Raw genomic sequence first — 15,342 nt, forward strand, 5'->3', positions numbered from 1 at the left:
CAGTTAAAGTACAAGTTCAACGTTTGCTTAAAAGGCCAGTAAAATATGGAAAATATTCATAACAAACAAGATGATAGTCATACGAACAATTTAAGTAAAAATATACAATTGAACGAATATATTGTGAAATAAACCAATGACATATTTACATTCAGCACATTATTATACTATGACTATATGCTGAGCCTGTTAAGAGCTCATCATCTCATCACTATGATGAAATATTTAACAAATTAACCTATCAATTAAGGATCATTAAATGCCATTTTCTAATAACGAGTTGAGTTTTATTAATTTATAACATCATTTATGGCACAAATATGGCTGGTTAATGGATAATTTTGTTCAATTGTTAATTTACATTATTGCATTTATTCATTTGACTGTTTTATAGTTTTTAATTTTTTTTAATATTGGCCATTTCGGACTGTGGTATTGGAAAATTGTTATCGATAAACGTGCGACCCTGAACGCACCAAACTTCTGCGCTGACGTTATCGGAATGCGGCCGGTGGGCCCGCAAAGTTTCGTCAAGTTACCGCAGTTCCCGGCAGATGTAACTATTCTGTTATCGAAATAAAAGCGCAAAGCCAACCGAACAAATGACGAGTGGTGAATTGGCTCGCCGGATCTATTAAATTATGTTTAGCACACTGTCTTTTTATCATACAGATAATTTTAGTTTTTTTTTTGTCTAATGGTCTGCTGTCTTGGTTATCTGTGCGGCCTTTAATGTGAAATTCTCAAAACGGAAGTAGAGTGTGTTATTTTGTGAAACTTGATGCCGGTCTGAGCCGGACCCTGATGCGGATCTTCAGCTTCAGACTTTCAGAAGTTGAGACGCGTCTAAAGGTAACGGATCGGCTGTTTTAATCAGATTGAAACCGTTGGTAGATAAATGTTAGCTTTAGCTTCAGCAACACGCTGCAGATTGCTTACTGTCGCGGCGAAGCTAACCAGCTAATTAGCTAGCAGGTTGTAATAGTTGACTGGCAACACACAGCTAGCTAGCTAGCTTAGCTCAGTTTAGCTGGATCAAGAAAGACACAAAATCTGAGGAAAATTAAGACTTGACCCTGTGGACACCCGGCAGTGTAAATAACCAGCGGTGAACAGTTTGAATTTTGTGTAAGGGTATTTTTTTAAATATTCGTTAAACGCAGTGTTTTAACTTGTTGTTATAAATGTGTTATCTACTGTATTATGTGTATTTTACTGCTGGTTACCTAACGTACAGTATATCCATGCTAGCTGTAGTTATCCATTTACACAGGCCTTTTCTCAGGATGCTCTGGTGCTAAAATTGGTATTAATTGCTCTGTGTTAGTATGTGAGATGCTGTAAACAAGTCACAGATAACATGAATGATGTTTGACCTGTTTTAACTTACCACTGGACAGAAAATGAGACTTGGCAACTGGTGGTTGTCAATTTACAGGCGGCCATGTTGGAGGAGGGACAGCTCTACTAACATTAAATGCAAAGTTTCTATTTATTAAAGGGTTTGACATTATTGGAAAAGTTTGCTGATGTGTTACACCCCCTTTTCTTCTTCAAGGGGGAAAATAATATAATATTTATCTGCTGTAATAAAGCCGCTGCTGTCAGAAGTGGGGGTCGCTCCTTCCAGCTGCTCCCATGCTCTTCCACCCCAGCCCTGTCAGGGGGAGACAGGAGTCTAATACAATTACAACAGCTGAATCACGCGATTTCATATGTCTCCATCTAACCCTGTCCTCTGCGTCCTCTTCACTCACACCAGTTAACTTCATGTCCTCTCTCACTACATCCATAAACCTCCTCTCTGGTCTTCCTCTAGACCTCCTGCCTGGCAGCTCCAACCTCAGCATCCTTCTACCAATATATTCACAGTCTCTCCTCTGGACACGTCCAAACCACCTCGATCTGGCCTCTCTGACTTTATCTCTCGAAACATCTAACATGAGCTGTCCCTCTGATGTCCTCGTTCCTGATCCTGTCCGTCCTCGTCACTCCCAAAGAGAACCTCAGCATCTTAAGCTCTGCTGCCTCCAGCTCTGCCTCTTGTCTTTTCTTCAGCGCCGCTGTCTCTAAGCTGTCCAACATCGCTGGTCTCACCACCGTCTTGAACACCTTTCCTTTCATTCCTGCTGATACTCTTTTATCACACAACACACCTGACACTTTTCTCCACCCGTTCCAACCTGCTTGCGCTCACCTCTTCACCTCTTTTCCACAGTCTCCATTGCTCTGAACCGTTGACCCTAAGTACTTCAAGTCCTGCACCTTCTTCACCTCTGCTCCCTGTGACCTCACCGTCCCACCTGGGTCCCTCTCATTGACACACATGTATTCTGTCTTAATGCGGCTCAGCTTCATTCCTCTGTTTTCCAGAGCAGACCTCCATCTAATAAACTAGCATGAGTGCAGGATGTTAATGGCTGCAGGGTTGGGTGGACTATTTCATCACTCAGAAGTAAACCTGGTAGCATTAACCTGCTCGTTTACACAACAAGGAAGGAATGGTGTTTGTGTGTGTGTGTGTTGCAGCTGCTGTAGTTTCTGGTCATCGTTAGTTGTACTGGGAGGACTGGTGATGGGGCACAGGGTTGTCCTCGGGGTTCAGCGGCCCCGCCCCGTTCAGCTCGTGCTGCTGTTCCTCGTCGTCCTGCTTGCAGCGGTTTGGGCGGAGAGCCAAGACTACTACAAACTGCTGGGAGTCAACAGGGAGGCCACGACCAGAGAGATACGGCAGGCCTTCAAGAAGCTGGCGCTCACCATGCACCCCGACAAAAACCCTGTGAGTTACTCTGAGAAACCACAGACCATAAACTCTGACACAACCCTTGGTTTACCCTGAAACACCTACGCATAAACCCTGCTAAAAACCACAACACCCCGATTAAACCTGGAGCTACTAATAAAGGTTTTGTGTTTTTAGGGCGACGCCTCGGCCCACGAGAAGTTCGTGCAGGTGAATCGAGCCTACGAGGTTCTGAAGGACGAAGACCTCAGGAAGAAATATGATAAATATGGAGAAAAGGGACTGGACGAGCAGCAGCAGGGAGGACGCTACGAGAGCTGGAACTACTACCGATATGACTTTGGCAAGTCTCCGTTGTAACCACGCACACCTGTCGTGTAACCATGGTGATGCTACAAGAGCAACACCTTTTGTTCTGTTCTGTGTGTTGTTGTTTTTTTAACGACAGTTTGTATTGAAACCATGATAGGACATTTTTAAATATTTTCTTTGAAAACCGCGAAACTGATTTTACTTTCTTAAAGTTTAATATTTGAATCTGTCTTTGTGTCCAGGCATCTACGATGATGACTTGGAGATCATCACGTTGGACAGCGGAGACTTTGGTAAGAGCGACAGTTTTCAACTTTATTTTCACATCTCCAGACTAACTCTTTCTTTGCCACAGCTGATTTGTAGTCAGCGATTTCAGTTTCTGGGTGAAGCATAACATTTTACTGTATTATCATCATCAACCGGTAAACCCACTTGGTACTCGACACTTAGTTTATCTTATACTTATACCCACCTGGTACTTAATTTATTTTCTGACCTGTTTTATAGTGTATTGTATTATATCGTTTGCTAGTACTTTCTCCTGTGTGCACTGACGTAAAGGCGAGCTGCTGTAACAAAGAGTTTCCCTTCGGGGATCAATAAAGTGTTTCTGGTTCAGATTTGTTGTACCGAAAAATTGAATCTAACTCTTCTATTTCTTTACACCGACAATGGGTGTGCATGGGTGGTGTAGGGGTGAAGTTCCCGCCCACCTGCGGTCTGATTCTCGGTAGCAAACACACCTGGCTGGGTTCAGGGCTGGATAACAAGGTTCTTGGCTCGATGATACTGTTGTTCTCCGTGTACATGGAGTGAAAGCAGACAGCTGTTTGTTAAATAGCCACTAGTGTAGTATTTCACTTCCCTAAAGTTGGGTGACTGACAAGAGGCCGACTAAAAAAGAAGGGTCAACATCGGAGCAGCAAAGGCCGACGTATCCTGACTTTTAGTGCCTAGTATGGGTCAGTCTCACACTGGACGCTGGATCCTACATTTCCCATAATGCAACTCAGTAGTGTCTCTCACGTACATGTGTTTCAGAGGCAGCAGTGAACTCTGGAGAAATCTGGTTCATCAACTTCTATTTCCCACGATGCTCACACTGTCACCAGCTGGCTCCAACGGTAATATAACACTAAAATACAGAATAAACACACACACTTACGCATTAAACTACACGCTCAAGACTGAACATACACCTTGTATGCAGGTGTTTGCTGTAGCCTTCTCTGATTCTTGATTTTCGCTGTAAGCTATTCTTTTCTTTAATTCGTCCGGTTTTATGTTTTTAAATATAATTTTTAAGACTTTTTCAGTTTAATTTTCCTCCTAAATTTTTATCTGATGGAGCCGCTGTTGTATATTTAGGAAGTTTGACATTGTCTTCAGTAGAAATCGGCAGTAATTACTGAGACGGACTAGCATTAACCAAGTAATACAACGTCCGTCTGTCTTTCCGCGTGTCTCTCTGACGAACCTGTCTGTCTCTCAGTGGAGGGAGTTTGCCAAGGAGATGGATGGAGTCATCAGGATTGGAGCAGTGAACTGTGGAGACAACAACCATCTCTGCAGGAGTAAAGGCATCAACAGCTACCCCAGTCTGTTTGTATACAGAGCAGGACAGGTGTGTTTTCTGTTCATTGACTTTATTTAGCTGCACTGGATAAAATGGTGTTCCCGTTCGGTCGGGTGGAGGACTTAATGCAGCGGGAACACGTTCCGAATTAATCTCCATTTGAAATGATCCATATCTTCTTCACGTGTTTACATTAATACAATTCAGCAATCAGCAAAAAACTGCCGTTGTTTTTATGGAGCAGTGACGATATTGGGGAAACAAAACAAGCCGACTTGACTTTTATTGAAGTAACAACATCTAGAAAGTGACCTTCATGTCTCACACATGTTACTCATGACTTACTGTTGTGCAGTGGATTTGACTGACATGCTAACCTGAATTCTGTTAGCTTAGCATCGGAGCGATATCGTTTAGTTACCGTGAACATTTTGTTTGTCTTTCTGTAGAGACCAGAGAAGTTTAATGGGGAGCGTTTCAAGGACAACCTGGTCCGCTTCTCCATGCAGTTCATCACAACAACGGTCACTCAGCTCTGGCAAGGTAACCTACTCTGAATTATTCATCATTTACAGACTTCTGAATCACCGCCCACGTCTCCGATCTGCTCGGAGATTCAGAATGAATGAAATTAAAGCGCAACAGTCTGATTATCTAGTTTATATCGTTCTGTGTGGTCTGACCTGTGGGTGTGGCTGTGTTTTTTGCCAGGTAACGTGTTCAGCGAGATAGAGAGTGCGTACTCGTCGGGGCTCGGCTGGCTGATCACCTTCTGCTCTTACAATGGAGGTAACACACACACACACACACACACACACACACACACACACACACACACGCATATATGAGGGTTTTTTTCATGCCTTAAAGTGTCACGCATGCATATGCACAGGTGTGTGATGTGGCATGAATCTATAAAAGATGTTATGTGTCACATCATCATGTTTCATGTGCAGCGTATGCACACACACACATCCTTGTACTTCTATCTTTGTGAGGACCGTCATTGACAAAATGCATTCCCTAGCCCCTTACCCTAACCTTGACCATCACAACTAAATGCCTAACCCTAACCCTTAAAACCAAGTCTTAACCTTCAAACAGCCCTTTGAAGTTGTGAGGGCGGGCCAAAATGTCCTCACTCTCCAAAAATGTCCTCACTCTGTAGGTAAAAAACGTGTTTCAGTCCTCACTATGTAGCAAGTACAAGTACACACACACACGTTTATGGGTGACATGTGTGAAGAGGCACAAATCATTCACCATCACCACACACGCTGAGTATATAGCAGGCTTGTCATGTAGTAATAATGTACATGCCTCTCTCTGTCTCTCAGATTGCCTGGAGCCAAGAACAAGACAGAAGCTGGCTGGGATGTTGGTGAGAACACAGTAGTATTTATTATCACGGGGTTTCCCACAGCTGTTTAAAGCAGAGGCAGGCGGCCTCCACTGAATTATGGATCTCCTCTGCTAATGTGAGAAGAAATTAATTCACACTTTAAAGAATTAAAAGCTTAAGTTTCAGCTTGACTTGTTTTTTTACATCAGTTGCTCTGTTTTTATATAATAAAATGATTTAAACCTTCAATCACCAAACTATTACACAGCAAGAATATAGATTGGTCATCTAAAACAGAACATGCCAGTTGAAAAACAGATTTTGACTTATTTACATCTCATGATATTGTAGTTGTGGGGACTGTACATGACCCACAGTGTTAACAACATCCCTTTTGTTGTGTTTTTTCCGTAAACCTCAGTCATATCTCTTTAATAAATTATGGAACGTTAAACATCTAAAACGCTTCACCTTCACTATCCAGTTCTGTGGGGAAAACTTGTTAGTAGTAGTGTTTATACCATGTATTTACTATAATGAATGCTACTGATCCCATTGGTTGAATAATGATGGTAGAAATGTCTGATCTGAATGTGTGAGTGTAGGATGGTCTAGTTAAGGTGGGATGGATGGACTGCACCTCACAGGAACAGCTCTGTAACAGTTTCCAGGTAAGGCCAGACACTACTACAATACTGTTACACATTACTCTTCATAAAAAAAAAAAAAAACCCTCACTCCTTAGTTTGTGCTCATTGGACTCCCATGATTCATTGCTAGTTGGGTTTATATGGAAGATAAATCAGAGTATCATCTGCAAAGCAGCAGAGGTTGATATTTTGTTTGTGAACACAGCTTGCCCTCAGCTGTTTTTTAGATTTATTTTCAGGTAAACATTATATTCCCAGCAGTAATAGTAGTAGTAGTAGTAGTAGTAGTAGTAGTAGTAGTAGGGTATATTATTTTTTGCAGTACTAGTATTAGTCTCTAATCCTCCTGCTGTATTTCAGGTGACCAGTGGAGCGACTGGTTTGTTCCCAGCTGGAAGTTCTCTGGATCAACAAGGCAGCATACTGGTAAGACACAGAACACATTACACAGTGTAGTACTGTCGTTAGTAATACTGTGTGTAGTACTGTCTGTAGTAATACTTGTAGTACTGTCATTGGTAATACTGTGTGTAGTACTGCAGCTCTGACTCAGTGTGCATATGTTCCAGTGGCTGAATACTCTGGACAGTAAAGAGATTTACAATCAGGTCATCAACCATCTGCCTGATCTGGAACTGCTGACCAGTGACACCTTCCAGGTACACACACACACACTACAGTACACACACATTACAGTACACACACTCAGATATCCCCTGCAGCTTTCAGGTACAGATCAACACTTTACAATACATGTTAAATGTACATCCTGTTAATGATATGTAACTTCTTGTCCCCAGCGGAAGCTGGCCCATCATCGCTGGTTGGTGAGTTTTACGTTTGGAGACAGAAGCCCCGCCTCCAACGAGTACAAAAAGCTACAAGCTTTCCTCCGCAATGACCACATACAGGTACCTGTCTGTCTGTCTGTCTCTCTGCATGTCTCTCTCTGCCTGCCTGTATGTCCAACTGACTGTCTGTCTCTCCAGGTTGGCAGAGTAGACTGTATAGCAGACTCAGAGTTGTGTCAGTCTCTCTACATCCATAAACCCTGCGTGGTCGTCTTCAAAGGACTGGGAATCCACGACTTCGAGATCCACCACGGTCAGTACTGCAGACTGTCCTTTTACCTTTCTGTGTTCTACTGTATACTGTTTTTTTTTTTTTTTAGCCACTAACAACGTGGCTCTATGGATGGCAAAGGTCAGTCTGCCTGACCACTTTGGTCCAGACTGAAATTTATCAAAATCTATTGGCTGGATTGCCATGAAAGTTTGTACAGATATTCATGGTCCGCTGACGATGGTCACTACTGGCTTTTCCGCTAGCACCACCAACAGGTCAAAGTTTTCACTCATGTTGAGATATTTCATCAGTGAAATATCTCAACATCTATCAGATAGATTGCCACTGACATTCATGGTTTCCAGATGATGAAGCCTACTGACTTCAGGGACCCTCTCATTTCTCCTCTAGCACCACCATGAGGTTCACTTTTGTGGTTTGGACTGAAATGCCTCGACAACTATTCATGTTCCCCTCAGGATAAATTTGTAATAACTTTGGTGATCCCTTGATGTTTCCTCCAGTACTGTCATCAGGTTGAACAATTTGTCCAGTTCTTTGGTTTATGAGCAGAACTAATAATATTCCCATCTGTCTCAGATGTACTTTGTGTTTAGTCCTGATTAGCAAATGCTAGCATGCTAACACGGTAAACTGAGATGGTGAACATGGTAAACATTATACCTGCTAAACATCAGCATGTTAGCGTTGCCACTCTGAGCGTGATCATTTAGTTAAACCGCTGCGTCTGCTTACGGCTTCACAGAGCTGCTAGCATGGCTGTAGACTCTTCGTCTAGTTACTCTTCAGATATCAAGTGTCTGTATTACCTGTGTGTCTGTCCTGTCTGTAGGTAAAGATGTGTTGTACAACATTGTGGGTTTTGCGAGGGACAGCGTTCGTGCTCATGTGACGACTCTGAGACCTGACAACTTTCCTTCAGACAAAAAGGAGCCCTGGGTGGTCGACTTCTTTGCTCCGGTTTGTAACTATTTTAATCAGAAGATTGATCAATACACACACACACACACACACACACACTGGTGTTTCACCTGCTCAGCTTGTGACTTTACTACTATTTTTAAATCCAGCAATTACATACTGTACCTATCTCAAGCCATCCACTTCCAGGACCAGGTACCTAAATACATATCAGACCATCTTAGAGGTATGGATACACACTCCTAGCCTGAGATACTTATTTATGTCAGTGGTTGGCATGTTAACCAGACCTGGCTGTTACCTGATGTGTTGTGGACTCGTGGTCTTCATCAGCAGGGAAGCACAGTAACAGAAAATAATGTCTCATATAGCACATCCTCCTGATCATGAATATACAGGTGGAAATGCCACGTCATTACTGATAAGCAGCTCAGATAGTTTTATACTTCACACTATGCTGCTTGATGACCCAGCCTGTCTGACTCTCTGTTTACCTTCAGGGCAGGTGATGGTTTTACACCTACAACACAAACAGTGAGCGATACGGAGAGGCAGGCAGAAATCAACCACGTTGTTGCCCATCAGTGTAGTGGCAACGGGAGAAAATAACTGTCCAATCGGAGCTGAGTTTGTAAATTACTGTGTGTGCTTAACGACAAACACGCCCGCAAGCTTCAGGCTCATGGGAGACAATAGAGAGCCTGAAATTGAATTTGTGCGTGTGAACAGGAAGTTATTAATCAAGTTTCCATTAAAATTTTGTGCAAATTCTAAGCGAATTTCCAGAAAACTGGCAAAAGACAATGCAAATTAATGGGTGTTTCCATCCACTAATAGTAAACAGCTGGTGGTGCTAATTCTTTGGTCGCTGCCGTTAAAGCATTGCAGAAGAAGGACTCTAACACAGAAGTTACAACGGGCTGCCATTCATTGTGAATTGAATTCAACCTTCAAATAACCTTCAAATAACGTCCTTGTGCTGCCCACTGAGACTCAATTTGCCTCCAAATTCAAGAGTCAAAAGTTGGAAAAAGTTCAACTTTATGCAAATGTTCTCTGAGGTCTCTGAGGTGCGGGAGCGACAATCACATTTGTTTTTCGTCCATCTGGAAACTGACGCAGAGTTGTTTTCTACTCCGACATAAATACGTAAGACTACTTTATACAAAATGGAGGAAAAACTGATGGTCACAGTCAACGGCTTCTCCATTTAATATCATACAACTGTAACGAGCTACCAGGACTTGAACAAAACATGATTCATGGAAACACATAGCAGAAAGAAAGTGAACTACTCTGTTGTGTGCCGGTGTAGTGGGAGACGGGAGAAAATCGCTACCTAATGTAAATGAGGTGCTCGATGCTAAACCTGCCCGCGAGCTTCAGGCTCGTGAGGGACGAGAGCGAGCATGCAGCTTTGTGTTTGTGAAGAGGAGTTTATTGTCCTCAGGCTGTAACAAAGAGCTGGCCATTTAATAAATGTTTGATTCATGTGTGCAGTGGTGTCCTCCATGTCGAGCCTTACTGCCTGAACTGAGAAAAGCTTCAATCCAGTTGGCTGGACAGATGAAGTTTGGTACTCTGGACTGTACCATCCACCACAACCTCTGCTCTATGGTAAACACATACATATCTGGACTGTACCATTAATTATGAGCTAGAGACTGGTACATACCACAGACAGGTTGATCATATTTTTTGTCTTTCTGTCTGTGTCTCAGTACAATATTCAGGCTTATCCCACCACAGTGATCTTTAACGGTTCCTCTGTTCATGAATATGAAGGACAACATTCAGCTGACGGCATCCTGGAGTTCATACAGGTACTACTGCATACCAATGACATACTAATACAACATAATACACACTACTCCTATTGCATTTGCTAGCAGGGAGTTATTCTCAATGTAAAAAAAAAAAAAAGCATGACTCTTCTTTAATCCAGAAACATGCAGACCACAGGTTATAAAAAACAAAATGCCTTCACACTGCTGCCACCTTCCCAAAAATGGTTTCAACTAAAAATGGTTGCATCAACACCAAGAGATTCTTTCTGTCTCTGCAGGATCTGGTCAATCCATCTGTGGTGGTCCTGGATCCTTCCAGCTTCTCCGAGAGAGTCAAAGGTAAAACTAGTTCTGACAGCAACAGACAGTCCTGCTACTAACTGCGAGACCGGGGGCTGGTTGCACAAACAAAGATGTTTAAATTCATCCGGCTGCACAAAACTAATTCCTCCGGCACTCTGGTAAAACCTACAGTCTTCTCAAACTTAAAAACTTTACTTTTACTGCGCAACCACCTCAAGCAGTAACAGCAGCAACAAACAGTATGTATTCTGGAGGAACTCCAGTTATGGCCAGAGAAACACCAGAATAAGTTCCAGTATGTTTAAAGGCGTTACTGCAGTCTCTCATTCCCATTGCTCGCTCACCAGCACAGTGGAAAACACAGCGCTCAGTTCAGAAATAGCCTGGAGGAAGAGTGGATGTTTAGTATTTCAGTTATTCAGTCAGTATTTGTTGTTCCTGTTCTAACTACTACTGCTGGCACTAATCAGTTCATCTCTTCTCTGTCTTCTCCTGTTGTGTTGGTCGCAGGTCGAGCCGAGGGGCAGATCTGGGCGGTGGATTTCTACGCTCCATGGTGTGGTCCCTGTCAGGCTCTGATGCCAGAGTGGAGACGCATGTCCAGGGTACAACACGCACACTGCACACATCATATACACACCGTACACACAGTGCAAATACCCCACACACTGAAACAACCCGGACTGTGCAGAAATAAACAGCGCAGAGGAATACTGACAGTTTGAGTACATCTTCTGGAACAAAAACTGGGTTTATTCTGAACCGGACAACATCCTGCAGAGAAATGAACAAATACTGACTCTAGCTGGGTGATATGGCCAAAATATTTTTTCCCAGCTGAGGGGTGATTCACAATTTTAATCTATTTTTTGCTTCATCAAAATGCAGGAAGACTAGTTCAGTCGACTCCCAGGAAACAGATCACGTCTGACACATTTTGCAGACCTGCTGTTACCCTGATTGGGCCTTGGCCAAAACCCAAACCTGGTTTCACACTGTCTCTGAATGCAGCCAGTGTCTTTTTAAAGTACCAAAACTCACTATTCCAGTATTTTTACGCAGCAGCATACTGAGACAACACTAAGCTCACCAGAAGGACGACACACCCAAACATTATAGCCCAACTCAAACTGGATTTGTGAGGCCAGTACCAAGATCAATATTTGAATTTCTTTTAAAATCCAACAACAATATATCAGCTGATTTTTTTTTCCAAACACATGACAAAAACAAACTTTCTTAAATTATTTTTGGAGCATTTTATGGCGTTTATTAGATAGTTTGACAGTAGAGATGAGATGAGGAATGACACGCCACAAAAGTCCCGTCGGACTCAAACAAACCTTGACTATGAATGTTAAACCTCACAGGGCGCCCCCCAGAACAAACTTTATTTTATAAGGATCCCTTAAATTTGGTTATTAAATTATTGTGACCAAGATGTGTATTGACAAAGACATTACCTCAAACATATCGGTGACATTTCTGTCCCATTTATTGTTACTCATCTGCTGACACATACACTGACACTGAAATATCTGCAATAGGTTATATCGGCACGTTTGATTTTAACTCAACTAAACTCATGGGGTCTGGGCTCAGCAGTGCTCACCCGTTTACAGAAGAAACGCAGTTTGAGGACCAGACAGAAGGTTTATGTAGTTGCTACTGCTGGTGATTAACGAGTGTAACTTGTCTAACCTGTGTGTCTCTGTCTTTCTGTCTCTCACCATCCAGCTGCTGTCAGGTCAGATCCTGGTCGGTTCAGTTGACTGTCAGCGGTTTCAGTCGTTCTGTCAGAGTCAGAACGTGAGGGCGTACCCTGAAATCCGCCTGTACCTCAGCAACACCCGGCAGCCAGATCGCTACATGTATGCACCGCACTTTAAATGACTCATTTTGTATGTACAGAAATTGTTTTGCATACACAATTTGACATGTTGGGAAACTCGTTCACCCAGAGTCAAATGAGAAGATGGATATTAGTTTCATCTTTGCACATCCAGTACAGAAATAGTTCCATGCGTTTAGCCTAGCTAAATACATTTCACACAGTCAACACGTTAAATCCACATTGGTCAAATAAGGTCTGTGGTTAACACAAGCTCAAGAGATTTTCACTTTTTGTTCCACGACATAAAATACGTCAGTAAATACACCACTCGTGAATTTTGAGGCTTTTACGTGTCTTAAAAAAAGGCGGTTGCTAACAAGTGGCTAAATGAGACTACAGAGGTTGTCGGGGACGTAAAACGTCATCACGCCACATCGCATTACAAGTTGGAAGCTAGTGCTGGTGCCGTTGAAGTCGTGCTTTTTATTTCTAGCGAAGTGGTGTTCATTTGTGAAGATCTAACTGTTGTTTGCCAGAACTTATTTTCTGCAATAATCCCAAATCCAATGGAAAAATCCCACTGGCTTTTTGTCGAGGGAACCAGGGTGATGCTAACTTCCGGGTACAAAAATACGCCATACCTGCAGCCCTCTATTCTCATCACATGCTCCTTTCATCCATGAACACATCGGATCTTTCTGAATGGGAGTGTTGGGGTTATTTCTGAATGTTAGAATCATTAGTTTTACCTTTTCAGTTACCTTACTGATCCTGTTGATCTGTCCGCCTGTCTCTGCAGGAGTTATAATGGCTGGCACAGAGATGCCCATTCACTGAGAGCATGGGCACTGAGGTGAGACACCAACGGACTTTCTTTCTTTATTGTCTCTGTCTTAATGGTGTCAAAAGAATAAATGACTGGGTTAATGTGGAGTCCTGTAGATGTGTTATTGTCTTGTGTGTACAGCTCTTTACCCAGAGTGTCAGTGGACCTGACTCCAGAGTCCTTCAGGTCTCTGGTTCTATCAGGTCAGGATCACTGGGTTCTGGATTTCTACGCCCCTTGGTGTGGACCCTGTCAGCACTTTGCCCCAGAGTTTGAGGTCCTGGCTCGGGTGAGACATCTTTTATCTTTTTTTTTTAATAACCTTTGTTCTGTGGTTCCTGTCAGTCACGGCCCAGGAGACGCAACAGACAGACTAAACCAGACTCTTCCAGCAGCTACAGGCTGTGACATGAAACATACATTCACACGTTCTTAAAAGAGACGTTTTCTATGTAGTCGAGGCTCTTATACGGATGTTCTTTGTGTGATTGACAGATTCTGAAAGGGAAGGTTCGAGCAGGGAAGGTGGACTGTCAGGCTCACTATCAGATCTGTCAGTCATCTGGAATAACCGCTTACCCGACCGTCAGATTCTACCCGTACCTGGGAACAAGGAGGGTGAGGACGCACACACACACACACACACACACGAAACAGCAGCACGTTCATAGAGCTGAAGGGCTTCGCCAGTCCAGACTTCACCTTTTTCGTTATCTTACCAGAACATGAGATGACAAAACACAGACTCAAGCCCCCTTACAGCCCCAAAGGACTTTATTCTGACACTTGAACATGCTTTTTCATTACTACATACACAGTGAGGATGATATCAATGAGATCAAATTACAAACAGATTACATGCTGCAATGTTTCCTGTGACATTTGAATCCTGCACGGGAATTTCGGACTCCAGCGGGAGCAATGAAGTATATAGAGGTAATTACTGACTCCAAGTACATTGAATGCTAATGCTGAAAAATAATATCCAAACCGGGGTTTCAGTTCATGAAAGTCTTAAGGATTATAACTTTAAATGGCGTGACAAAGGAATTTAGTGTGAAAGAGTCGAAGGTGGACTGAAATGGTCTAAAAGATGTATTGTGTGTGTGTGTGTGTGTGTGTGTGTGTGTGTGTGTGTGTTGACAGCACGAGCACAGTGGAGAGCACATCAATAGCCGGGATGCTAATGTGATTGCTGACACCATCAGACAGCGACTACAACAGCTGTCGCCACGGTTACACAACAAACAGAAGGTAACTCGCTATTATCCTTAAATTCAAACACAAAGCGGACAGTGAACCGGAGACTGACGTCTGTCTTTGTCTCTGCAGGACGAGCTCTGATGATCTCGGGGGCGGTGCCGTGAGAAAGACCAGCAATCTGATTGGTCAGGGAGGGACAGAAGTGGATTTGATTGGTCCAGCACAAAGATCAGTCACTTAACACTCCTTGATAAGACCACAGCTGTAGCAAAAAGACAGACAGACAGACGGGACACTGACTGTTACCTGCTGTGTTGAATGTGCTGAAACTTTCTGCCTTGTTTTTATTTGATTTTTTTTATTTTGTCTCCATTGTTTGTATTTACTCTATGAAGTAAAACTGTGGGACACTGTATACTGGACATGTTATTCTCTCTTTCTCTCTCTCACACACACACACCAGATGTCGACATAGTGTTGTATTTTATTGTTCATGTAGAAACTGTTGGACCTTCAGAATAAAACTGTTTCTGTTAAAAGATTTCAACAGTCACATCAGTTTCACAACCTTTACTGCAGTTTTTATTCCTCTTCTATACCTTCTATTACAAGTTCTAGTGCATCTCAGAAGTCAAAACGTCATATGGAACTGAAACGATTAGTCCATTAATAAACTATTTTTTATAATTGATTAATTGTTTAAGCAAAAATGCCAAACATTCTCTGGTTGCAGCTTCTCAAATGAGAGGATTTGCT

At 42.7% G+C, this 15,342-nt stretch overlaps 1 protein-coding gene across 2 annotated transcripts; it reads left to right on the forward strand.

The window, feature by feature from the left end:
• The first annotated feature begins 703 nt into the window (after positions 1–703).
• On the forward strand, positions 704–15,139 carry dnajc10 (DnaJ (Hsp40) homolog, subfamily C, member 10). 2 transcript variants are annotated; one of them, XM_044216295.1, is made up of 25 exons: positions 704–852; positions 2,530–2,779; positions 2,921–3,086; positions 3,298–3,348; positions 4,100–4,182; positions 4,551–4,682; positions 5,084–5,177; positions 5,346–5,423; positions 5,972–6,015; positions 6,582–6,647; positions 6,987–7,052; positions 7,196–7,285; positions 7,427–7,537; positions 7,616–7,730; positions 8,545–8,672; positions 10,134–10,250; positions 10,355–10,456; positions 10,699–10,759; positions 11,234–11,328; positions 12,461–12,594; positions 13,357–13,410; positions 13,525–13,672; positions 13,879–14,001; positions 14,530–14,637; positions 14,716–15,139. In XM_044216295.1, the coding sequence occupies exons 2-25, from the start codon at positions 2,576–2,578 to the stop codon at positions 14,725–14,727; spliced, it is 2,382 nt and encodes a 793-aa protein (XP_044072230.1). In that variant the 5' UTR covers positions 704–852; positions 2,530–2,575; the 3' UTR covers positions 14,728–15,139. The 2 variants fall into 2 exon arrangements, with proteins under 2 accessions (XP_044072230.1, XP_044072231.1); XM_044216296.1 differs by lacking the exon at positions 704–852 and adding an exon at positions 859–1,128.
• Positions 15,140–15,342: the final 203 nt, after the last annotated feature.

This window comes from Siniperca chuatsi, linkage group LG12, assembly GCF_020085105.1.
Source record: "Siniperca chuatsi isolate FFG_IHB_CAS linkage group LG12, ASM2008510v1, whole genome shotgun sequence".
Lineage (NCBI taxonomy): Eukaryota > Metazoa > Chordata > Actinopteri > Centrarchiformes > Sinipercidae > Siniperca > Siniperca chuatsi.

Excerpts from the sequence above, each read along its gene's own strand:
- dnajc10 (XM_044216295.1), top strand. The coding sequence starts at position 2,576 with ATGGGGCACAGGGTTGTCCTCGGGGTTCAGCGGCCCCGCCCCGTTCAG. Across the intron at positions 4,683-5,083 it reads TTGTATACAGAGCAGGACAG|AGACCAGAGAAGTTTAATGG; the intron begins GTGTGTTTTCTG and ends GTCTTTCTGTAG. Across the intron at positions 7,538-7,615 it reads TCCGCAATGACCACATACAG|GTTGGCAGAGTAGACTGTAT; the intron begins GTACCTGTCTGT and ends CTGTCTCTCCAG.